Source organism: Peromyscus californicus, unplaced genomic scaffold, assembly GCF_007827085.1.
Source record: "Peromyscus californicus insignis strain IS unplaced genomic scaffold, ASM782708v3 Scaffold_6__1_contigs__length_162567912, whole genome shotgun sequence".
In the NCBI taxonomy this organism is placed as follows: Eukaryota; Metazoa; Chordata; class Mammalia; order Rodentia; family Cricetidae; genus Peromyscus; species Peromyscus californicus.
Genome location: NW_026294584.1, coordinates 14,653,440 through 14,679,825, shown reverse-complemented (window position 1 = coordinate 14,679,825; position 26,386 = coordinate 14,653,440). Strand labels below are relative to the sequence as shown.

The 26,386-nt window shown below is 35.0% G+C and overlaps 1 protein-coding gene across 1 annotated transcript in view; it reads right to left on the bottom strand.

Moving 5' to 3' along the window:
• Znf804b (zinc finger protein 804B) overlaps positions 1 to 26,386 on the bottom strand; it is a 517,244-nt gene that overhangs the window by 88,550 nt on the left and 402,308 nt on the right. Inside the window, exon 2 of the mRNA XM_052720265.1 lies at positions 14,636 to 14,779. Within this exon, the coding sequence (XP_052576225.1) occupies positions 14,636 to 14,779 (144 nt within the window). The remainder of the gene's footprint in view (positions 1 to 14,635; positions 14,780 to 26,386) is intronic.

Genomic DNA, 26,386 nt, shown 5'->3' with positions numbered 1-26,386 from the left:
AAAAGTCAGAGGAAGGCGGAGGTTGATTCTTTCTTTCCATTGTAGGTTCGAGAGACTGAACTGAGGTCATCAGTCTTCTGTGGCAAGTGCTTTTGCTCACTAAGTCATTGACCCTCTAAATGAGCTATAAAACCTGCTAAAAATATTAAATTATATCTGAAACCAAAATGAACAAAAATGAGATTAAATGAATTTCTGTCTGGCAAGACCACATACCATCAATTTTCAAAAATTTTCAGAGACTGGAAGTTACCCATATGAATGACTACCAATCAGATCATATTAAAGCATAGTATAGCCTAAATTTCCACCAAAGCACAATGAAACAGGCCAATCATTGCATTTCAAATTATAATTCACAATGAACAGTCAAGTATTACAAAATAGTCGAGGAAAGCATCTACTGTGTAAACCATAGATAAAACCATAAACCCTCCATGAAGATACACACATATACACACATACACACACCTATACATACATACACAGGAGGAAACGTTCAGCTGAAAAATTAGAATATTAAATTGTAAAAAAAAATTCAGAGTGTTATTGTGAAAGACAGAGACATTAAAAATGATGGGCAGAATAGAAATTATAGAATATTAATTCTGGAAGGTCAAATAAAGAAAAACAACTTTGAAAGCAACTCATACCAAAGAACACTAGTATCTTGGGATTTTCATTTGACCTTCAGTGTCCTGAATACTTTCCCTTGGAGTAAGGGCTATATGGATAGTAGATTCCTTCGGCCTTTTATCATCATTTTCTCCCCCCTACCTTTTTTTTTCTTTTAAATTTAAAGAACATGGTGATGGTGGCACATGCCTTTAATCCCAGCACTCTCAGAAGACAGAGCCAGGCAGATCTCTGTGAATTCGAGGCCAGCCTGGTCTACAGAGAGAGATCCAGGACAGGCACCAAAACTACAGAGAAACCCTGTCTCGGAAAACTTAAATAAATAAATAAATAAATAAATTTAAAGGACATGGATGTTAATGGATACTTCCAAAGAGCAACATACAAAGCCAGGTATATAACAGACATAATCATTGATTGAATAATCAGAAATTGCAAAATCAATTAATGTGCCTATAATCAAAATCTTGGGGAGGATAAAGCAAGAGAGTTGCTATGTATTTTAGACTAATTGGTCTACAAAGTTCATTTCAGGCCAGCCTGAGTTAGAGTTGTGGTAGGGAACACAAGCTTATGCCTCCAGCCAAATATCACCCTAATATTGCCCACATGGGTGGATCAGTCTGAAGACTTGTAGAGGAACTCAGATGGAGCTGCTTAAATTAGTTCAAAGTAATATATATATATATATATATATATATATATATATATATATATATATATATATATATATATATATATGACCTTGCTGACAAACTGCCTCATCTTCATTGTTCTTAAGTTTATAGGAAAAAAATGAGGTAGAGTCACCTTATTTTAAGTATTTTTTGCTTAACATCACTGCCTTTCATTAAATTCTTCACTAAAACTACCATGTAAAATTGCTCCTACACATGTCCTATTTTATTTTTAATATCTAGAAACCACTTAATAGCTTATATTTTACTGGATATGTTAATTTTCTGTTTTTCCACAGTCACTATGATTAGCTCACAGGGATGGGAATGTCTGTGAAATTTCTTTTTTCTTTCTTTCTTTCTTTCTTTCTTTCTTTCTTTCTTTCTTTCTTTCTTTCTTTCTTTCTTTCTTTCTTTCTTTCTCTTTCTTTCTTTCTCTTTCTTTCTTTCTTTCTCTCTATCTCTCTCTTTCTTCTTCTTCTTCTTCTTCTTCTTCTTCTTCTTCTTCTTCTTCTTCTTCTTCTTCTTCATTTTTACTTTATTTCAGCCTTTTAGAAAAGTAACTGCCACAATGCAGACACTAAACAAATGTTTGTTATGGAAAATCATAGAAAATCTACAATTTTCAGAAAGAAAAATTAAGAATTTAAGATACTAACTAAATTCTAAACATTAACACTAAAAGCTGCAAACCACTGGAAAAATAAATCAAGGTTCACCTTCCTGAGAATGTACAACAGTTAAAAAATATTCAATAAAAAGCAAGAAGATAAAGAATACAATATGTACATGTACTTTCACCAGCAGGCAAGGTTCCTGGCTGCATGTATTATTTCTTAGATTCTGGGAGATGGGGTCCATCAAAAGAATGGGGTAAAATAAAGCATAGTATCCATGGAGTCAAATAATAAGAGATGCAATCTAAGAGAGGAGTAAAGACATTCACAAAGCAGTGCTGAAACAAGACCCACAACAGCAGCTATGCAGACAGCATGAAATACAGCCTATCTGGATTGAAATCCCAAGAGAGCACAGTGGACTGAACCACGGATGTTTCTAAAGGGAATGGAGACAGAACTAATTTATTAGCTGTTTTATATAACCTTAAAGAAATTTTCTTTATATGTGTGAAGGACAATTCAGAAATAAATTAATAATAGGCAGCCACATAATATTTGACATACAAGAAAATGAAGGTGTTTCACAAAATTTTACTCAAAAAGAAAATGTAATTTTAAAGTAGCCATAGTTTCAAATGAAGTTCAGTTAAATATATACATATGTATGTATATATATATCATACAAATATAATTTCTGAGTTTTCATATAAGAACACCATAAGCTGTATGTCTCTGTGAACTGAAAAGATAAAATATTAAATGAAAAACAGGATGAAGCTTGAACATTAGTATTTAATGACATTTTATATTTATTTTGTTATGTAAAAGCCTAATAGGAAATATTTAGAAATTTACTTGAAAATTTTTATTAAACTAGCATTTTTACTTATTTTTATACTTCTATACCCATTACTTTATAATATAAATGTATGTCTAAGCATCACATTTGAAAATTAAAATTCACATAAAATATAGGCATTAAACCAACTTGACCTCTCACACATTATGTTCTATGTGACACAATTTAGTTATTCTCTTTTTACTGTTTACCTTTTGTGCACTTTTAAAAACAGTTGTGCACATCAATATTTGAGATTCATTTGATTATTTTCTTAAAACACATGCCAAAGGGAAGACTTATAAGTAAATTCATGTTTTAAAATATTTGATAAATAACTAAAAGTAGAATAAATATCAAAATACTATGCTTATATGCAGTTTTGCCCTCTCATCAATACTGAGTAGCACCAGTCATTTTTTATACTTGCTAGGTTATGTTTTAAATCCCCACAAACTTGTATTTATTTGACTACTCTTGATGTAAGCCACCTGTTCCCGTTTAGTAAGCGACTGACAGTCTCTAGAACAAGTCATCTTCTTCTCCCTTATTGTCACTCCTATCACCCCGCAGACTCTAAAATGCACATCTGACTGCAGAGCCAAGCTCCCTTCTTCTCAGACCTACCCTTCAAAAACTTTCAGACTTATTTTTTTTTATAAATCTCAAATATGATGAGATCATTTGATTGCTTATAATTCCTTGGAGGCTCACAATTCTCCATAAGGTTCTCTAAAGTTTTTAGAAAGACAAATTATCAACATTAATATATACTCAAATATTTTCTTGGAATATAAAAATATATGCAAATGACAGCTTTTATTCAATAATTATTTTTAACCAGGTTGGGGTTCTTTGTTGTTACCTTACTCATCTGAAGCAAAGATTAATTAATGATAGCTAAATACATGGACGCAGAAGTATGGAATGGCCCACCATAGAAATTCACTTATTTAGTTATCCAACAGGGTGGGAGAGGAAGGAAAGAGATACCATGATAAATGAAGACACCATGGGAATAGGGAGAAGCCGAGTGCTAGGGAGGTTCCCAGGAATCCACAAGGATGACCTCACCTTAGACTACTGGCAATAGTCAAGAGGGTGCCTGAGCTGGCCTACTCTGGTGATTGGATGGCTGAATACTCTAACTGTCATGATAGAACTCATCCAGTAATTGATGGAAGCAGATGCAGAGATCCACAGCCAGGTCCCAGGCAAAACTCCAGGAGTCCAATCGATGAGAAAAAGGAGGGATTCTATGAGCAAGAGATATCGAGACCATGACTGGAAAAAGGACAGAGACAACTAGCCAAACTAGTGGAAACACATGAACCAATAGCTGAGGACCAATAGCTGAGGAGCCCCCATGGTACCGGACTAGGTCCTCTGGATAAGTGAGACAGTTGTTTAGCTTGAACTGTTTAGGGCGGCCCCAGGCAGTGGGATTAGGACCTGTCCCTAGTGCATGAGCCAGCTTTTTGGAGCCTAGTGCCTATGCTGGGACACTTTGTGTAGCCTTGGTGCAGGGAGGAGGGGCTTCGACCTGCCTCAGCTGAATGTACCAGGCTCTGCTGACTCCTCATGGGAGACCTTGCCTTGGAGGACCTGGAAATGGGGAGTGGATTGGGCAGCGGAAAGGGCAGAAGTAGGGAGGACTGAAGAATCTGTGGTTGGTATGTAAAATGAATAGAAAATATCTTAATTAAAAAAGAAATATTAAAATCTCAAAGTAGTTTCAATTTTCATTCCCCCAATGTCTTAGGATGTTGAACAATTTTTAGTATTTTTCAACTATTTGCATTTCATCTTCTGATCTATTTCATGCCTCATTTTTTGTTTGGGTTGTTTGTTTTCTTGATGCTTAGTTTTCTGAGTTCTTTTTATGTTATAGATATTAACCCTCTATTAGATGGACAACAGGTAAAGGTATTTTCTCCAATTGTGGATTGCTCCTTTACTTGAATTATGGTGTACTTTGCTGTTACAGAAAATTTTTAGTCTCGTTAGGTCCCATTTATTAAATATTGATCATAATGCCTATGCTTTCAGGTTCCTTTTCAGAAAGTCTTTTTCTGTGTCAATGAGTTCAAGCATCTTCTCTTCTTTCTTCTCTATCACAGTCAGGGTATCAGGTCTTATGGATAGGTCCTTGATCCATCTGGAGCTGAGCTTTGTTCAGGGCGAGAAATAAGGGTCCATCTTCATTCTCCTACATGTACCTACCTAGTTTGAGAAGCACCATTTGTTGGAGATATTGGGTTTTTTTTCTTTCAATGGATATTTTGGCCTCTGTTAAAAAACATCATGTGACTATAGGAATGTTTGGTTCAGGATGGCAAAGATTATAGCAATGATGACAAATTGAGGTATGTCTATAGGAGAAATGGAACACTAACTCATTGCAGGTGGAGTGAAAACTGGTTAGAAATAGGAGGTTAGAGAGGTGGCTCAGAGGTTAAGATCAATTGCTACCCTTGCAGAGGAGCAGTCTTCAGTTCCCACAGCACCCACATAGTGATTCGCAAACATCTGAAACTATAATTCCAAATGTGTTGATGCCCTCTTCTGGCCTTTGCTGGCCCTGTATGCATATGCTGCACTTACATGCAGTCAATCAAATACTCATACACACAAAAAGAAAAAGCCTTAACAAAGCTAAAAATAGATCTACCACTTCATCTAGCCATATCACTCCTGGGTATATGTTTAAAGAACTCTATACACTACTATAGAGATAATCATTCATGTCCATTGATGCTGTAGTCACAATAGCCAGAAAGGGAAGGATCCCAGATGCCCATAAACTGATAAAGGGATAATGAAAATGTATTTTTACAAAATGTAATATTATGTAGCTGTTAATAAAAGCAAACTTGTGAAATTCAAAGGTAAATATATAGAGCAAAAAAAAAAATTCTAAATGAGATAAGCCAAACACAGAAATAGAGATGATGCATGTTTTCTTTTAATTGGAGACACTAGCTTTTACTCTTCAGATATATATATGCTTCATTTAGAGTACTTATAGGGGTCAGAAAGTTAGTAAAGAACCATGGAGGGAGTCTTTAGAGAGACAGGAGCTGGAAAGAACTAGTGTAAAGGATTAACGGGGGTAATAATGAAAGAGGAAGTGTTGAATTAGGATTGCAGGTGGAAGGGCAGAGTAGAGTAGGGAATATGAGGAGAAATAAAAATCCTAAACACCTTTTCAAAAGTCATATGGACACTTGTTACTGGAGAAGCTTTCTAACAGATACATATATACACATTTAAAGAGCTAAAATGGAAGTTACCCTATAATGGGTCAGCAAAACCTCTACTGGATACCACTAGCTAACAAGCAAAAAGTCTAGTTCAATATAATCCTTAGCACAAATATATAAACATTGTCCTCATACCCACAGAAAAGGATAATCTTTACTCTCCATCAAGAAATATTCTCTTTGCAACAGAGACCTCTACAGAAAACCATAATCAATCAAAATGCAGAGTTGAGGTGCACAGTCCCAATGGATACATCTACTCATACATTTATGGTTCAAGTAACGTTATGTAAGAGTGGACAGGAAGATTGTAAGAAACAGAGGATAGTGGAGTTTGTATCTCCTAGCAATAGCAGAAGCTAAACTCATAAGAGCTCATCAGTGTAGTGGCACAAACATGAGCTGAGCAAAAATGACACAAGTGGACTTGCCAAACTGATGGCGAAAAGTCCCTGAGGCTTTAATCCCACATAAAGAACTATAGGAAACTAAATAAAGCTGGAAGCAGAAGAGGTGATCCTCCCCAGGGAAGACCACAGCAATTGGCTGCTCGGTGCCAAAGGTCAGCCTAGAAGACACATAAACAAATAACATTTGTATGGATTCAACAGATCATATTTGAGAATATATATATAAAAAATTAATGAAAAATTATTTTTCATTTATTTTATATAATTAATATATGCTATATAATTAATGTATTATATTATATTATATATAATATTATGTAATTAATATTATAAAATTAATTATTTTATATAATTAATAAAGAAGACCACAGCAATTGGCTACTCGGTGCCAAAGGTCAGCCTACAAGACATACAAACAAGTAACATTGTATGGATTCAACAGATCATATTTGAGAATATATATATATATATATATATATATATATATATATATATATATATATATTTAATGAAAAAAGAGGCCATCAGTTAAAGGAAAACAGAAAGAGGCATAAGAAAGGGTTTGGAGAGAGCAAACAGAATGGAGAAACATTGTAATTAATTTATAAACTCAAAAATAAACAGTAACAAAATGCCCAGGCCCAGGAATGAGTTATCTCTTTTGTAGTTATTAACCAGTGAGGTACCATAGACCCCAAACATTACAGAATATTTCTACTGCCTTTGGTTACCCTCCAAAACTTGATAGTAAGACTATTTTACTGAAGACACTATATACTTGAGCCAAGGAGCATAGCGAACTCAAGCTGATAGTGACCTGGAAGTTTCATCTCTATGGGCTGGCTTTTATAGTGCTGAAAGGAGTCATCCATATTAAAAGTGATCACAGTCTTACCCAGATGTGAACTCTGCAAGCTATAATGATGACAGCCTAGATAGACAAGTGCAGGTGCAAAAGCATCAACATTATGGGAGCAATCAACTACTTTCTGATTGGATTTAAGCCCCAATCCAAAAGATGAATCATGTCTGGCACTGAAATAGGTTCTATGAACCTGTGGTAAGGCAAATAATAGTTCCCAGGGGACAATCTCCTACAATTATTCCATTACATGGACATTATATTAAACTGATTTCTTATACTTTCTCATTATAGCCATAGGTTAGTGTGTCTTTCAGTTCCCATTATGAAAGCTTCTATTTGTTGTAGATGTTGATTACCACAGAGATCCAGAGCTGGCCAAGGATCGGAAGGTAAAAGATTGAAGAATACTCAGCCCTAAATGGAATGTTTATATCACATCTATCACCTTGGAGGAAAGTGTGTGGAAACAGTGTAAGAGGCAGTGGATGGACACAGCAGGAAAACTGCAATATGAACTCATAGTGGAGGTGAAAGTATGCACAAGACCTATGCAAGCTCAAGTCAGACAAAATACCAGCACACAGAGGAAGTGGGCATGGAATCTCACCTCTCACTGAGGAACTATTGGCAATTGATAGCTGCTAAGTGAAAGATCCTAGTTTTTAAATATTGTATCCCCTGGTAGATAGATCTTGCTTCTGCAAAAGTCTACAAAGCCTACCTATCCATGATTGTATGGGAAGCACAAAATTGATCCAATTGGCTAAAAAAATGAGGATGCAATGTTGTTTGGGTAGAGGGTGTATCTTAGAGGAGTTGGAGAAGGGGAATTAATATGATCAAAACACATTGTAAGAAAACTCTAAGAACTAATAAAATATTAATTCTACTAAAATACTTACTGACTTACTGGCATATGTGTCAGTCATGCCCATCAGTTCTAGAGACATTGTGCCTATTGGAACCACCAATTCTGTTTGCAGGGCTAATGACAGGCAGGTTAGGAGCAGCAACAAATTAAAAGCAAAACATTATTTTTTCCATTCTAAGAGTATAGTTAATTTTGGACCAGTGTACTAACTTTCTAAGATACCAAAATAAAAGAGAGAAGCCTGGACTTTTATTGTTTTGGCTGATGTAAAAGTACCAATGATTAAACAGAGAGGTCTTAAAATTCATGTGCATTTTATAGCTGATTCTGGAGAGTTGCCAAGCTGACTCTGATCACCATAGTTAGTGCCAAAGACATTAGGAATTAGAAAATTGATAATTCACTCTTTGAACTATGAAGGAAAGGGAAGGTCCTTAAGAGGTGACTTAAGACTTGGGACTTCACTAAAGAGAAGCAGAAAGCTAAAGGTCAGATAGAAGAACTGCAGGTACAGGGAACTACCAGTGATGCTCCATAGAATACGAAATCACTTGGCACCTCTAAGACCACAGTGCACAATTTTAAACAGGTTTTTGTTAATAGAAAATCATGAGATCAGGAATTCCTTTAGCCAATGTGAAATTAATATATAGGATAAGTTTAATATGAACAGAAAGCCAAGATCAGTTCTGCTGTAATCATTCACAGGTAGAGAATTCAATTAAGGCTAGGTAATTAGAATAATACACTCACACACACACATACACACACACAGACACACACACAGACACACACACACACTATATCACCATATTCTACCAGAATATGGGTTTATAGAATGCTAAACATAGAATAACATTACACTTCATCACAGTATCATTACAGATACCCTTGTCTTTATTTTTTCAACCTAGCTGACTTGTAGTTTGGACACGAAATGTCTCCCACATGTTCTTGTGTTTGAATATTTGGTCAAAATAGGTAGAAATTGATTTGTGAGACTCTGAAAGCTGTAAGAGGCAGAACCTTTGGAAGAAGTACATCAGTAGGGGGTGGATCCTCAGTTTTCATAACCCAGCCATATTTCCTATTCTCTCTCTTCTTGACTCTGAAAGCAGTGTTACCTGCTGCCTCCCATGGCTCCATGCCTTCCCTGCCATGGTGGACAGCATCCATTTTTAAACTGCATGTCTAAATAAGCCCTCCAGCTGTTTCTTGTCAGGCATACTAGATCACAACAATCAGAAACCACTAATACTCTGGCCACAAAAAATCACCCAGACCTGGACATTTTATTTCCTCACTGGATTATTTTGGGTACCATTTAGAGGTAATTTAAATAAATTTATAGGAAGAAAACAAGAAATAATTAGAAAGAACTCAATATACAATTTTAGTGGTCAGTCTTCTTCTTTGGGGTCAAGGTGATAATGATAGATCTGCTCTGATATTTTACCTGGAGTCAGTAGAGAAGGAAAGAATCCAAAAGAATATTTTAGAATGGAATCATTTTTAGTTTGCATCTAAACCTAACAACTAAACAAGTTCCCCTGAGTGAAAATAAGTCCTGTGTAAAGCAAAGGGAGATTAGGGGGATTAAGCTGCACATGTGGAGAGTCTAAAAGTGGGATCCTTGGTGAATACTGGAGGTATTTTAGAGCAATCTAGTTTATATGTGTTTGTTTTTAATTTAGAAGAACAATAATGTCTCTGGGGCAGCAAAGACTTCTGAGTGTGAAGATGTGTGTGATACTGTTTCGATATAAAACATTTGCAGCTAATAGTCTTCAAAACAAGAGTATGATCTAAAGACTGTCCCATGAGGAATTAATTTCTATTGACATGTTCACTGTATTAATAGTCATGGTGTTGTTTAAGCCAAGTGACTGTCATTTATATACACATTGAAATTGCTTTTGGAATGATGCTCAGCCTTTGTAGGAAATTAGAAGACATCTGAGGCTATAGATGAAACAACTGACTGTTTCCTCAAAATAAGAGCTATAAATAGAAAGAGGTTGCCAAAGCTAGAGCCTCATTATATTTACTTGGGGGAGAGACTTTAAAAAATCAGATGTGTTGATGGTGAACTAAACTTTCTCTATAAATAATGCCTGAATAGCTCAATATTTAATCAATTTATAGAAAAAGTATTATTACGTGCTCAACAGGAAGTTTTATTTTATTCTTTAAAGTTGTGTATTTACTTAACTTCTGCAGAATTAAATTGTGCCTATGAAGTACCAACGATATGGCCCAGCAGTTAAAAGCACTTGCTGTTTTTGCAGAGGACTGAGTTCAATTCACATCATCTACATAGTATAGCTCAAAGACATCTCTGACTCCAGTCCCAGGGCATCTGATGCTATACCCTGTACTCTGCAGGAATCAAGCACTCTCATGGTACATACACATATATACATGCAATTGAACACACACACACACACACACACATACTCACGGATAGTAGAGAATGTACCTATGAATAATATCGTTATAATAAAGTAATCAGGTTATATACAATATTGATATTTAGATACAGAAAACATTTAAGATTCAGAAATATCTTAAATGGAAGGATAATGAATGAAAGAACGATAAAAGGAGAATTCAAAGGTTGTTTTATTTCTAGTTCTAATTTATTCAACTGCTGAGTAATGATTGGATTCTAACTTTGGATTTACTTCTCAAAAAAGATCATATTACTGGAAGTTCAATAGCAGAGGCAAGAAATTTTATCTGAATCCACATGGAAGTAAAATGTTGGCAACCATGCTTATTACTTGGGCCAAAAGTTATTCTTAGTCAGATCCCACCATCGTCATAATCACTACGCCTGTCAAGAAGAGTTCTTAATGAAGCAAGAACCAAATGGTTGTATTTAGCTTTGAAATTTGGAAATTGTTTTTGCATATTTTATTTTAACGAAGGCTTCATTTGAGGAACATAAAGTTTCCTTTCATTTAAAAGAGAATTTCAAACTCAGTTTCATCTAAAACTGAAGTAATTTTCAAAATATTTTGGGCCAAAATAAATGTTTAAAAAGAAGTATTTCCACATTTTCCTGGAAGCAGATTAACAAGGTCTACAGCAGATTTAATTATTCTGGTGTTTCCAAAAGTGGGCAGCAGGAACAAAATCTTAATTGATTTTGAGCAAAAAGAATTTGGAAAATTCTGTGTTTAATTAGCTTTCCATGAAGTTTCAGCTCCTAACATTCAGATAGAAGCTGTCAATCTCAATGAAACGTGAAGAAATATAAGTTGAAATGAAGCCATTAAGTGGAGATGCATCATCGAGAGAGGGAAGAATATGAGCCAAGAAGGGCAGGTGCAAAGCCATACGGTGTCTTCTAGAAGACGAGAGGGACAGGCTGGAGATCCAGGAGATAAGTTTGGAAATAGAGGCAAAAGCCAGATTGTGGGGTTTTGAATAAGCTTATCCTTTTTTAAATGTCAGTCACCGACTACTGGGAAGTGTTTAGAGAAAGAGCAATTGTATGAATATGGTTGATGTAATCTGGTCAAAATTGGATGATCTGATTTTGAACTGGGAAAGTGCTGGACATAGGGAGTTCAGATAGAAGCTCTTAGTAATGGCCTGTAATAAGAAATGGAGAAATGAGAATGCAAAATTGAGAAATAAGTAGAAGACACTGAAAATATTTTATAAGTGAAATTGTTTCAAAGCTAAAAAATTCCCAAAAGAATGACAATGGCTTTGGTAGCCTGTAATTATTTGTACATCTTAGCACCCAGCTTCATACATGTTCCTATTCCCTGATGTACATTTTCTGTAATATGGGATGTACTGGTTTTGGTTACATGATTAACTTCCGTTTCTTCTTTTAAAAAATTAGATGATTTGTTCTCTCTTCTTTATAAGATCAGTTTCATGTTTTCTCTTTTGAACTTTGTAAGCATATAATAACTAAAACACTTAATGCATTATAGTGTTCATTGGCTTGTCTCCTAAATTAGGCAGCTTGTTCCCTGAAGCTGAGAAACAAATCCATTCTTTTATGTATCCATCATAGTGGTACACATTAGAAGCTCTATAATTGCTTGATGAAAGTGAACACTGAGGGAAGATACACATAAGTCTAAAAATATATGGAAGTGAATATAAAGATGTGATGGAAAGATTGAGAACAGGCTGTTCTATTAACATCTAAGAAAACCTATAAATGAATACGAAGAAAATGATAGAAAGAAAATTGGTTATGGTGAATTCTAAGCTACAGGGTATGCTGCATGGTGCCACACTTCTCACGAGGAACCTAATTATCTTCTATTTCTTCCTTGTAGCTATATCTTCTGTCAACATTGTCATCTCATCTGGAGGTTCAATTCCAAATGTGTGTACACATACACTTGCCTTTGTAAAGCACAGCTCAAGATCAAACACCACTCTTCTATGAGACCTTCCCTTGTCTTTTCCTGAATACTTGCAGTATTGTTATTAATATGTAGCCTGAAGACTGTCTCTATAAAATCCCTTAGAGTACAATGCTTTTAGAATTTTATCTCAACTTGTACCTTTCATTCCATTAAGGAAGAAAGGATGAGAGATTATTTGCATCATCACTTTACAATGTCAAATGGAGTAATTGATGTGAACAAATGACCATCAATGGTTATGGAACTCATTCCTGGATCAAACTGTTATTCCCTGGGCCCACTTCCTATAAATGTTATGTTCTATGAAGACAAGTGCCCAGATATCACCTGTGTCTTCATGGAAGCATTTGCTATTTCCCCTCGCATATTCCCTCAAAAGTAAAGTAGAAATCTGAATTTGATCAGCTTACTATGATAACTAGAACAACCAGTTTTATGGAAACACAGAAGACTAACAAAAATGAGAAAACAGCACTAGGAAAAAAATCTCAAATGTGGGAAATGGATTATAAAGAATAAATGTTAAATGAATAGCAAAAGAATTATAGATTGAATATTTTAAATATAATTTAAATCACATTATATCATGTGAAAAATAGATACTTTGGTATACAGATTTCAAACTACCTGAATTTATAATTTATGAGACAATTAGCAAAACAAAATAATTCAATGATATTTTAACATTGATAATGATACATCTTTAAAAAATCATTTGCATGTTGAAATGTTTTGACATAATCCTACATGCTATTTGAAGTTTTCTTCAAACTTCTATAACAAAATGGAGCAAGGGTAGTATGGCAGTATAAATGAAACAAGAAAGAATATTGTGGAAATTCAATAGGACGTGATTTACTATATACATGTTTGAAATTTTTATGCTTTCAACCACAAGATCCAGTGACCTATATCAGAGACCTATATCAGAGTTATCAAATTAGACCACTAGAGGAGATTCCACTAATCATTCTTATCAACAGATTCCAAGGTGCTAATAATACACACAAGAGCTGAACATTACAACCCTGAAATAGTGATGCCCCCCACCTTGCCTATGTCAGGTAAATACAATCATATATATATATATATATATGTATATATATACATATATATACATACACATATATATACATCCCGTGCATCAGGACTGAAGCTCTATCATGACCAGCATTGTATTTCACAAGGACACATATGTAGCATTTATCCCATAAATGATAGAAAAGATTTCATCTCATTTACACAAAATTTACCCAGAGATTACAATGTGTCAGCTCCATTTGCCACTATAACTCTTATTAATAATCGTTTGGCCATAGGAATTTTCTTTCCTTGCCACAGGAATATGGCAATCATAGTTCCTAAGTCATCAACATCTCCATACCTTAGCCAGCAAAGGAAAAATCTAACGAGAACAACTTATGTGACCTATAAAGAAAATGAACTGAAAAATGTATACTTGCCTTTTTCTATTGACTTTATATGGTTTGAGTTTTTAAAAATTTTATTTGAAATGGCTCAATCATTGAATAATAATTTTATTGTATTGATGCATTCTCAGACCCAGTATTTCCAAATACACCTTGGAATATTTGAAGGAGAAGAACAAAACAAACATCAGGAGGGATTACATCAAGTCTGCCTTCTATTCTGTCTGTGTACTAATCAAATACTTTAGTTCTGCCATTAACTACTTAGGTTACTTTGAATGTGAAACTGCTTTACTGGTTCCTGGTTTCATATATGTATTTCATATATATACCTCTTTACCATTATATATAATATGTACATCATATATATGTATATATATATTATATATATTACATAACTCACTACTCTTAGGGCATCTCTTAGTTCACTTCTAACTTTATGGTACTTCTAAAAAAAATGACAATGCCTAACATTTGAACAGAAAACAACCTTTCACAGAAAACGAACATAAAATGATCTCACCTCAGAATCTTAGATGATAATAAATAAGGCTGAATCCTTGCAGTTCTGCCCTGAAGTTATAAATCAAGGAGAAGGGAGGAATTTTTTCCCACTTTGGCTTACCTGCTTATGAGCATGGTCGTAAGAATTAATATGATTGTCAAACTCCTGGTGTTTGTGATACTGCTTGTCACATAATTCACAGTAAAAATTCGCTTTTGCGTCTTCCAGAGCTTTCGCTGTGGACTTCTCCTTTTCTGCAAAATCCTTTAAAAAGGGCAAAAATGTCAGTTATAGTTTTCTCTGATAGGAGGCAGATTTCATATTAACCAAGCTAGTATTTAATCTAATCTGACTAAAATAAAATGTTGAGGTTCCAGACCTACTGAAAGTTCATGTCCTTAAGGGAGTAGCTTTCAGTGTAGCATCATTGCTAACTTATCAGTGAACACAGGGATTCTCCAGAAGTGGTCCTCTGGCTACTGCTACAGCCTGGACATTATTCATCCTTCTCTAGTAATACATCCCAAGTTGTAATTCTGCCTAGTATCAAACACATCCCTGTCCATTTCTGCTTTACCTCCACCATACATTTCTTCCTCTCATATACTTATTACATTTTTGTGTCCCATGCAATACTACCTTCCCCCAACCAATCAACTCCTCACACTGAACATCCCAGGGATATCTCTACTCACTCTATTGCTGAAGCCTGATTCATATACAGTCTGAAACTGACTTCAACCCAATGTCTTCTAAAGCTCCAGAACCTGTTAGATCCCACTGTTATAATTATTTCATGTGTTACAAAACCATTGTCTTTATGTTTTATGATATTTCATCTATAATAGTCTTGGTTATATCAGTTATCTACTTAAAATGCTTTCAAATTATCTCACTGCCTACATGGGAATAATGATGGACACAGTGTTCATTCATTTTATAGATATATTATCCAATATTCACAGACAACACACACATAACCAAATAAGTAAATGGCAAAGAGATATGAACTAGACAACCCATGCCTTGCTCCATGCCTTGGTATTAAATGACAATGATTTGCTATTTCCCTTTACATTCATCCCCACTACGTTGTAATGCTTCCTTTCTAATTTACATCATCAGATTTATACTTCAGTCTCTTGACTATCACCAAACATGCCATCTTTTTACATGTTTCTTGTGCCACTAAATTCAAGAAAATATTTAATTAATTCAGTGTGTGTGCCTACATTGTTAAACAACACAGTGTATGGCCTAGAAACAGGTACACATTTAGGATAAATTAATGAGTAATGGAAATATATTCATGCCTACTGCCTTTACTTAAAATGCTCTCAAATTCTGTCATCTACATGTTAATATGGATGACCACAATGATCATATTTGTTTCATAGATATATTGTCTAGTGCTGACAGATGTCACATACCAAATAAGAAGGTGGTAAAGAGATTTCAACTAAACAATCTATGGCTATCTCCCTTATTAGTAAACACCACAGTCACATGATTCAGATTTAATCAAAATGATAAATCAAATGACCACACAGAATAAGGGCATGAGCAGCCTTAACAAATAGGAAGAATAAACCAAATGCCTGGATTATCTTTCTCAGAGAACAGAAGAATTGGAGAACACTCAAAGTTAACACAAGATAGAAGCCGATTGAATAATCTGTATCTAGTAAGAAAATCAGACTCTGGCTTGTGTACAAAAACCCAGTTGTTCAAAGAACCAGGATAATGGCCTGATGGTGTGGTGATAAGTGGCACCGAAGGATGCCTTTGAAGTAGTGATAGTCCTCTTGAATTAGTAAGCTTAGCATCAAGGGAAACCATTATTCTCATGCAATCATTACTGTTGTTTTTCCTCTTTCCTCTTTCTAAGAATTACTTTAGGAAAATCATAGTTATTATGACATTAGAACAACAGCCTTTGCCATTAACATTGGTCCATTGCTTAAAATTGCCTCAATCTCATGCAGCAGAGAAAGAAATAACAAAGTTAATGGTTGAGCTATGGCACGTATGCATTTTATATTAGTCTAGACTGTGTAGAGGATGGTAACTTAGCCAGCAGCAAGACTCCTCTAGTTAATTCTTGTATTTTCCTCTTAACCTAGTTATAAAACTCATTTAATTATCATATCACATGGATTTTGGTTCCATGTTTAATAACTTAAGGCTATCTTAAAGAATTAAAACCACATGGCATTTATTGGGCATGCTTTCATCTGACAATATGACAGGACCAAATTATACAACATATTCCTTACTTTATTTAGATACCAAGAAAAGATGTATAAATTCTTACATTCTCCACCATTAAAAAGTCCTAAAGACAATATTTGAGTCATTTTATGAAGAGAGGAAAAATAGATAAGGGAGTTTACATAGTACATCAGCCAAACACACAAATATAGTTCATATACAAGTGTGTCCAGCAAAGTCAGAGGTAAAAATATAAACCTAATATGGGGGATTGGAGCCCAGGCATTGTAAATGAAGAAGCTGAAGCAGGAGGTAGGAACTATTGATGGATGATGAGAAAGAGAACAAGGAGAAAATATAGAAACAAGAGGGGTACCTTAAGAATATTTGCAAACATAAAATCTTAATTTACAGCTAGACAGACAGTAAAGGTTGCTTTGTAAGACACTTGTGGTCTACCAGCTCATCTACCCAGTGTGCCTCAGGCCTATTCTAAAGGGTGAAATTAGACTGTCTAGCAAGATGGAGCTGAGTTTAGCAACATGTACCAGAAAGCTGGTGGGTAGTCTCAGACTAGACAAATCACTTAAATCAAACCTGTCATTTAGTAAGTAGATCACTGACATTCAGAAGTTAAATGATTTGTATCAAATCAGAGCACTATGAATAGTAAAGCTGAAGATAATCTTTACTGGTTCATCCTCATCCATCAACTCATCTATCCATATTTTCACACTGCCAATCACTATGTATTCACACATCTAAGAATCCCTTATAGGGACACTTTCAAGTGTTACATTTTCACAAGTTTTATAGTCTCATACAATTTACACTCTAGCAGGACAGAGTTATATGCAATGAGGCAAAAACATAAATTATAGCTGGGCAGTAGAGGTACACACCTTTAATCCCAGCACTTGGGAGGCAGAGGGAGGTAGATCTGTTAGTTGGAGGTCAGCCTGGTCTATAGAGTGAGTTCTAGGACAGTGTGGGCTATGCAGAAAAGCCCTGTCTTGAAAAAACAGACAAACAAACAAACATAAATTAGGACAGTGATAATCACCTGTTTCCAGAGGATTCTCTGGTTTATTGTAACTAGAATAATTGATGATAAAAGGAGAAAGTGATTGAGTCTCTGTCTTTCCTTCTTTCTCTCCCTCTATTAAATACTCAGTAAGCAGGTACTAGTTAGTGTTTTCTTTTAATTTAATGATAAGGTAATATTATTGATCTAAAAGCCCTGATGGTAAATTAGGATGGTATTTAATTTCTAAAGATATTATACAATCTGTACACACATTTGAAGGTTCAGAATAAATATAAAAGTAGTAAAAATAACAATCTGTTACCAGTATCTGTAAATTTTAAAAAGATAAATGAGTAAAATAAGAAGACAAGATGGAAATCAACCCTCGATTTACAGTTACTAAGATTGTTCATATGGATTATAGAGAAGGATAGTTCTGGACGTGAAGAGCATGAAGCAATTATAATACCAATGATAGTTCCCTGTTTATCAGTCTCTATGATTCTTTAAAATATTGACAATTAACTATAGTGTGAATATGATAGCTTGCTTAACAAGTTACTTAAAAAATTAAGTAAATGGCAATGGAAATTCTATATTGTGACTTGGTAATAATTCTGTATAATTAATTACTATGTATAATTAATATTGTGGGTGCAAGCAGAGATTATATATACTTTTTGTACCAAGAATCTTATAGTCATGTGTATAATAAATGTGTCTGTAAGCTGGCAGGTATTCTAACAAAGTATAGCATTTAATTAGAAGATTGAATATTTACTATCATATTACTGCAATGATCACAATTATCACAGTAATTACTGCCCACTGAAACTGTGGAATGCCTCTTGTATACTAGCATTGTACAAAATTGTGCAAATACTGTATACTTTTCATCTTGCTTAATTTTTGCAGTAAACTATGTTTTATGATTGTCTCATTAAGCATGTGAAGGAAGGGTGCACACATTTTGACACAGACCATGTTGTAGAGCTTGGAATTATGCTCAAGTCAGCCTGACTTAAGAGCTATTAATTCCTGTACTCACAGCTGCTCCAATGACCTGGTTATTAGCTAGCTGCTGCATATGTCCACAGCTCCAGTTAACTGGTTGTGAATATGGACCTAGATTATAAAGTGAAAAAAGAGCAAACTCATTGCTGATTTTACATCCTGATTGATTTGAGGATGCAACTCAAAATGAATAAAAACCTGCATTTGAGCTTTTATTATTATGCGATTCATTGCTTTAAGAATTCTAATATTCTGTTATTGTACTGGTCCCCAAAAAGCATGCTCCCCTTGTTGCAAATAAGTAGATATTGCTGATTCATAAAATTTTTTGGCCTCTGTTTCTTCTTGTAGCTTGTTACAAACTGAATAATGGAAACATGCTTTCAATGATTATTTATTTCATTTTATTCATACAGAGAAAGTAATTTAGTTTTTGAAAAATGAGAACCTTGAATGTCAGCCTGTACCTTAAAATAGTTCAAGTACCGAAGAGTTCTCAGAATAAATGAAGGGGAATAATAATAAGTAGTTAGCAAGATTGATGTGAGGAAAAGTGCTATAATTTTTGTAGTTAGTACAGTGCAACACTAATGCAGAATGGGGTCAGGAAGCACCACTCCAGACTATGACAAAGCGTAACCTAAACACACAATATCAAAATGTGTCTTTAGAGTGAGGATAACTGTCAGCTTGTCATTTGAGAAACCACATGCAGAGGAGTAGCTCCCAAATGTTACCTTGTGAAGAGAAATTTATATTCATAAAAGGAATTTCCATTTGTAAGTATGTCTACTTTTCTACTTTTCTATACCCAGAAGAGACAGGGGCCTTTAAACCACTAGAGACTCTCTTTGGGTGTGGTGAGGAGCATGATGTGTGTGCATGTGTGTGCATCACACGTGCAATCATGTACAGAGACCCTTGGAGAACTTGGGCTGACTTTATCACTGGCAGGTCGTTCCCTTCAAACAGGGTCTCTCACTAAACTTGGAGCTGGCTGGTGTCCTCTCCCCTACCAAAGCTGGCCAAGCTGACCATCAAGTTCCAGAGATTCTCCTGTCTTTGCCCCACACAGCACTGGCCATGGACTACATCAGGGTTAGTGATCCAAATTAAGGTCCTCATGTTTGCATAGCAAGTACTTTGTCTACTGAATCATCTCCCCAGCCTGCCATCCCCCGGTCCACCACCTCTCCAGGTAGAGGCTCTTAATTAAAGGGAAAGAATTAACTCTACCAAATCAATGGTGCTTTTTGGCACTTAATCAGAACTTCCCTGAGCACTTCTTTCTTTACTTCAAAGACGGTGATGTTTAAACCTGAAGTCTAAGAAAACTTCAGAAGCTGGAGTCCAGAAACTTATTGTCTAGATTATCTCTCTATAATATAGAGTGTGCATGTCATCAAACTGCTTTTGGCTTTTCTCTTGTTAATCTGCCTTTTGTTATAGCAAATGACAGTTAAGAATTCAGTGAAGTGTAGTCAGGCTTTCTCTTGTGGGATCGCCAGCTCCCCCAAAATGACACTGAGACTTATTAGCTTTAAAAGCTTGACCTTTAATTTAGGCTTGTTCCCAACTAACTGAATGGTCAATAGCTAGGCAGGAGAAGTTAGGCAGGACTTCTGAACAGAGAGAGGAAGTCAGAGGGGTAAAATCTAGGCATGCAGGAGACACCAGCGAGACACGGAGTGAATCAGATGTACAGAATAAAGGAAAGGCAAAAAGCCACGTGGTAGAATGCAGATTAATAACAACAAGTTAATTTAAGTTATAAGAGTTATTGTGACAAGCCTAAGATAAGACCAAGCTTTCATAACTGATAATAAGTCTCCATGTCACTATTTGGGGGCTGGCTGTCTTAATGAAAGAGTACTACTACAGTGAAGTGCAATTTCCTGTCTTTCTCTATGTTGATATTCAGTGTGCACATGTGTGTGCATGTGTCTATATGTATATGTGTGTATGTGCATGTTTTCACCTGTGTGCATGTTTGTACCTATATATGTGTGGGCCCATGTTTGTGAATATGCATGTGTATGTATACATGTGTGTATGTATGTGTGCATGTGTATGTGTGTGAATGTATGTGTATACTTAAGTGTGTATGTGTGTGTATGTGTGTTTATGTGCATGTCTGACATGTTTGTATCATTAAAGATATGTTTTATCAAAAACATTAAAATTATACCCTTGTAAGTCTGCAAAGCAAAAATTTAATGGAATTCTAAACAAGAAAAGTTTTATCTTTCTCTCACTACCATATTTTACAAAACATAGAAATAATAGTTTTGCATACAATTAGAGCTTTCATATTTCTGTGGGTTTTAGATTATTATACTGTTGTTAATTTAAGGTCTCAGTTTTTGAGCTAGCCTAGAACTCACTACATGAACCAGTCTAGTCACAAAATCAAGATGATCTCTCTGCCTCCCTAGTGTGAGTATAGGGATTACATGACTACAGTACAACACCCAGTTTTTAAAAACATTTATATTTTATTGGTGTATGTGCATATGTGTGTATGTGTGTGGTTGTGTGTCAGAGGATGCTTATGTAGAGGTCAGAGGAAAGTTTATTTTCTCTTTCTAGCATGTATGTTTTGTGACTCATTCACGCCTTAGGCTGGGTGTTAGTCACCCTCTCTCTGCCAACAGGTTGGGATTTTTTGCTCTGTTTTGTTTTGTTTAGTGTCTGTCTGTCTGTCTTTGGACTATTTAGCAATCACACACAGAGTAAAGACAGCATTATACCAGCTTAATTATATTAGCGTTATTAATACTGATTTCCTTAAACTTGTGATGCGCTTCTTTCATTAAAGGAATGGTCTTTGTATTTATCGAGTCTAACACAGTGTTTCTTACTTAAAAGAAACTCAATACATAGACAGACAACAAGGATAAATGATGCATTTCCCATGGCATTTGTAGATATCATAGGCTGTCCTGCCAACGTCAGTTTCCATGGAGAAGAACACTGCTGAAATAGTGCTAGAGGAACTAAGTGGGTGTGACTGCAAACAAGTGGAACTTTTAAAATAGTTTTAAAATGAAGATCCGAAGGATTAGGGAATCTATTAAAAAGTTCCCACAGAAATGCAAAGTTGCAACCAGCAAAGAGTAACACATAGAGATGTGGACTCCAGACTTACACTGCCTCTCTAGTCTCTGCAATTAGTGTTTTGACTTGTAGTTAATTGTGAGTGATGATCAGAGTTTTTCATACTTGAAATCAGATATCATCAAAGTTGGAACTCTCTGTCTTTGTTCTGGGAAGATATGTCAACCAATTCCAAGATTATGAAGTGAGATTTTTCTCTTCTTATTAATGATTCATTTAAGATGTTCACATTAAGCAATGAATGAAATCACATTAAACATGTGAAATTGTCCCTGGGAAACCTACATTGGCAGCAATTCAGTTCAATTCTAATTTGGAAAGAATGACAAATTTCTGAGTTGCTGGTCAAATGCCAGCCTGTTTATTGTATTTGTGTATATGAAGCAATAATTAAATATCTCAAGCTTGCTTATGTAACTGCTAATTTTGGAAAAGCATCCCAAATAACTACAAGTGAACAGGCATTATTTTGAGAAATACATTCACTCCGATAAGATCAAATGTTTGTAAGAATTCAAGACCACCAACTTCATCCTTTCTAAAATTAATTAATATCCAATTCTAACAGAAAAAATATTTTGAAAGGAAATGAGGAAATACCAGGTACGTCCTAAGATAATCATAACAGCAGCTATTGATTCATTGCTAAATTATGCATGTTTGTCTAATTATAAGACAAAAGAGATAATATAATTTCCATATTTTTATTATAATTTTTTTTATTTTTAGAAATTGTAATGTAATTGCATCATTGCCCCCTCTCCAATCCCTACTCCAACTCCTACCCCATACCTATTCTTGCCCTTATTCAACTCCATAGCCTCTTTACCTTTAATTGTGTGAGTATGTGTGTGTGTGTGCATATATATGTGTGTGTGTGTGTATATATATATGTGTGTGTGTGTGTGTGTGTGTGTATATGTGTGTGTGTGTATATCTGTGTATGTGTGCATGTGTCAGCCCATATAGGTAATTTTTATTTAATCACATATGTTGATGTATACACAAACTTACATCTTTTGTATTTATTTTTACATAGTTAATCATGTAATTCTTTATGACTCTTTCAGTTACCTTTATTATCATTTCACTCTTCCTCTTCTGTATTTAACTTTCTATATTTCTTACTGGTCTTATACAAATATAATATTGCAAAGGTTTTTAAAGTTGTAGATTGTTATGCATAATAAACAACCAACAAAACAATAAAAACACATGTTAATAAATTATTTTTGATAGATACTGGCTAACCAACATTCAAGTTCTATTAGTTTCTAATGGCAAACATCTAAGCTTTCATCAGTGAAATGAGACAATATCCCTGGACAGGGAAGACAAAGAACAGAGATAGTAAATGTCCATCAAGAATACATACATGAGCCGGGCGGTGGTGGCACACGCCTTTAATCCCAGCACTCGGGAGGCAGAGCCAGGCGGATCTCTGTGAGTTTGAGGCCAGCCTGGGCTACCAAGTGAGTCCCAGGAAAGGCGCAAAGCTACACAGAGAAACCCTGTCTCGAAAAACCAAAAAAAGAAAAAAAGAATACATACATGAAAAAGTGTAAGGAATAAGTGAGTGAATGTATTTGATTGCTATGTGTTTTGTTATAGACTAGGATAAAGGGAAGATTTTGGACATCTTGAATTATGTAGGATGGGGCGAAAACCATATAATTTTACAACATAAAGTATAAACAGAAATGTAAAAGATTGTGTATCCCAATAACAATTTTATTAGTTACTTTATGCTGCTATGATGAAAGACTTCATGGCCAAGTGAGTCATGGAAGAAAGAGTTTGTTTTGGCTTATGGTTCAAGGGGAAGGGTCAGAGGCTACAAATCCTCCAAGCCCTCCCCTAGTGATGTATTTTCTTAAGCAAGGTGCTGTCTTCTAAAGCTTCCAAAATCTCCACAAGCAGTGCTCTGGGGCCACATGTTTAAATACCTGAGTCCATTGGATACATTTTTCATTTCAACCAACACATTAATACATTAATTTATATTTATCAATTAATAACAAAATCCACAACATTGTGCAGAACAGGAAAGAGTTGGAGAGATTTATAGGAATTCTGAGGTACTCTGAAAATATACTCTTACAGTTAGGAAAAGATGTATAAATAAATCTCACTTCATTAGTTATTCCTTCATTAAACTTACGGAAAAGCAATTACTGTGTGCAAATAATCTGATCCATGTCATGTGACGACTGCAGCACAGCTGTAGGAAAGCAGAATAATTAAGGGCTTCACTGTGTGGGGGACTTATTAGACTCCCCTTCCGTCATTTCCCATATGACAAGAACGACCCTGGGCAACCTCAAAGAAAATGGGAACTATTGACAGACTATATTTACAAACATTAAGTCCACCTGAAATTCAAGAGAAAATTTCTGTATTTGAGGTTATGATTTTAGAAAGTATTTATTGTGTGGGTGTATAGAATATGATAAAGGAATGGGTTTTTTTTTTGCTTCAGACTGGTGAAAATACTACACCATTTGTAGAGGTAGTAATTACCTCCCTATCAATTCAACTCACAGATAGGTAGAACTATAATGAATATAGACATATTACATTCATCTAAATTGAATACATTTAAATGAATATGTTCATTGTGCATCAGACAGGAAACAATTTCATTTAGCTGTTACTCCTGATACAGCTACTTACTGTAAAAATGCAATTAATAGTCTCTGACATTTCATTTTCTAACATAAGAGAAATCAATGAAAAATGTCAGGTAACTACTTTTCTAAAAAGTTGCTAGTGACAAAACCAGTTACAAACCATTTATTAATTCAAAAGCTGGAACAGTTGAACAAATGCTCTTTCAGAGATAATGACCTAGACACTGGTTCACCTTTGGTTAGGAATTGACTACAAACATATTTCCTTCAGAAAAGACTCAGTAATTATAAAGCAATTCACATTCATTTGGCTTCTAATATACTTTAATATTAGTCGAATAGAGCTTTCTACATATTGCCCATATGCTGAAAGCAGGCTTGGAAATTCCTGCAGTTATATAATCAAATAGCATGAAGCCAATGGCCTTCATTCTAAGGATAAATGGGTCAGATGCTTGTGAGTGCCCACAGAAACATGGTTGTCCTGAATGTATGCTGATGTGTGTGATAATAAGCTTTTTTTTATCTGGGTACACTGATCTGTAACCAGAGAGGTTTAAAAAGTGATTCTTCTCACAAAGACACTGAACTGCTCTTTCAAGCTCACTATTCCAGGTTTCTAACTAGTAACATTATAGTAGGTAATTTGCTTTCAAACTCAGGGAAGGTCTACAATTGAAAAAGAAGTACACTGTACAGACACTGTAGGTCTCAAATCTTGACATATTAGCATCAACCTGGGAAAGCATGTCAAAGTTAGAGAAACATATGAAAAGAAGTAGTTCCTTTGAGATAAAGACATTCCAAAAGGCCAATCTAATACTCTAAAGAGCTCTGGAAAATATTAGCTTATTTTGGAAAATAAGCTGAAAATGTTTATCAGTTGCAGTCAGTAGGCTGATTAGCTGTAAACTAGCACTAGTTAATTTCTGTCACAGTGAATGACAGGAATAATGGTGCAGCCCTCCAAGACTATGACATTTTACAACTGTGGAAGTTTATCACAGCCACTTCAATGTTAAGAACAACTGTATTTATTCCTATTACAAGTATCAGTAAGCTGTGCTACAGTGTGTGTGTGTGTGTGTGTGTGTGTGTGTGTGTGTGTGTGTGTGTGCAGGTGCTATGTACTGAGGCAGTTTAAAGAGGAGTTTCTGTGGTTCCATTTTAAAATAAGAACATTCTAAGAGAAGAACCACCCTGTGCTGAAAAGGATCATAGATACCCTCCTGAAAAGGACATTTTACTAGAGAGAAAATTTTTGGCTTCCTCAAGTTTAAGAACGGTGACCAATAGCAGATCCAGGGTGAGAGTTCATATCCCTATCCCTTGCCCTTGAGAACAACAGCAGAGCAATGAATTAGATGGGGCCATTTCTTAACTTTGAAAATGCAGTTAGTAGAAGGATCAAATTTCTATGCTTCTGAAAATTAAAATGCATGAATGACATAGATGTAAATTTGAAAGAAATATACTATCCACCTTTTATCAAATCACATAACTACATTCAAAATATATTTAACAACGTATTTAAAATTATATTCCTAATTCTTGGCTGCCAGAAATAGAACATTTTTGCTTTACAACCTTTTCTAGAAAAGAATCATTCTTGAGAGACACCTTTTCTTTTTTTCATTCCTCTAAGCTGAAAAGCCACATTTAGGATTTCACTAGTCTGTACATTGCTAGTTACATTCATCATGAGTATTGAACTTAGTGCTAAAACCTTGTTGTAGAAGAAAGGAAGTCACCAACCCCATCTTGATTCAGGAGTAACATTTGAGATGAAAGAAAAAATGAAAAAATTCAAAGCTAAAATGGATTAACATTTTTTTTCTTTTTATATTTCCATGATTCCTGTGAAAGTGCTTA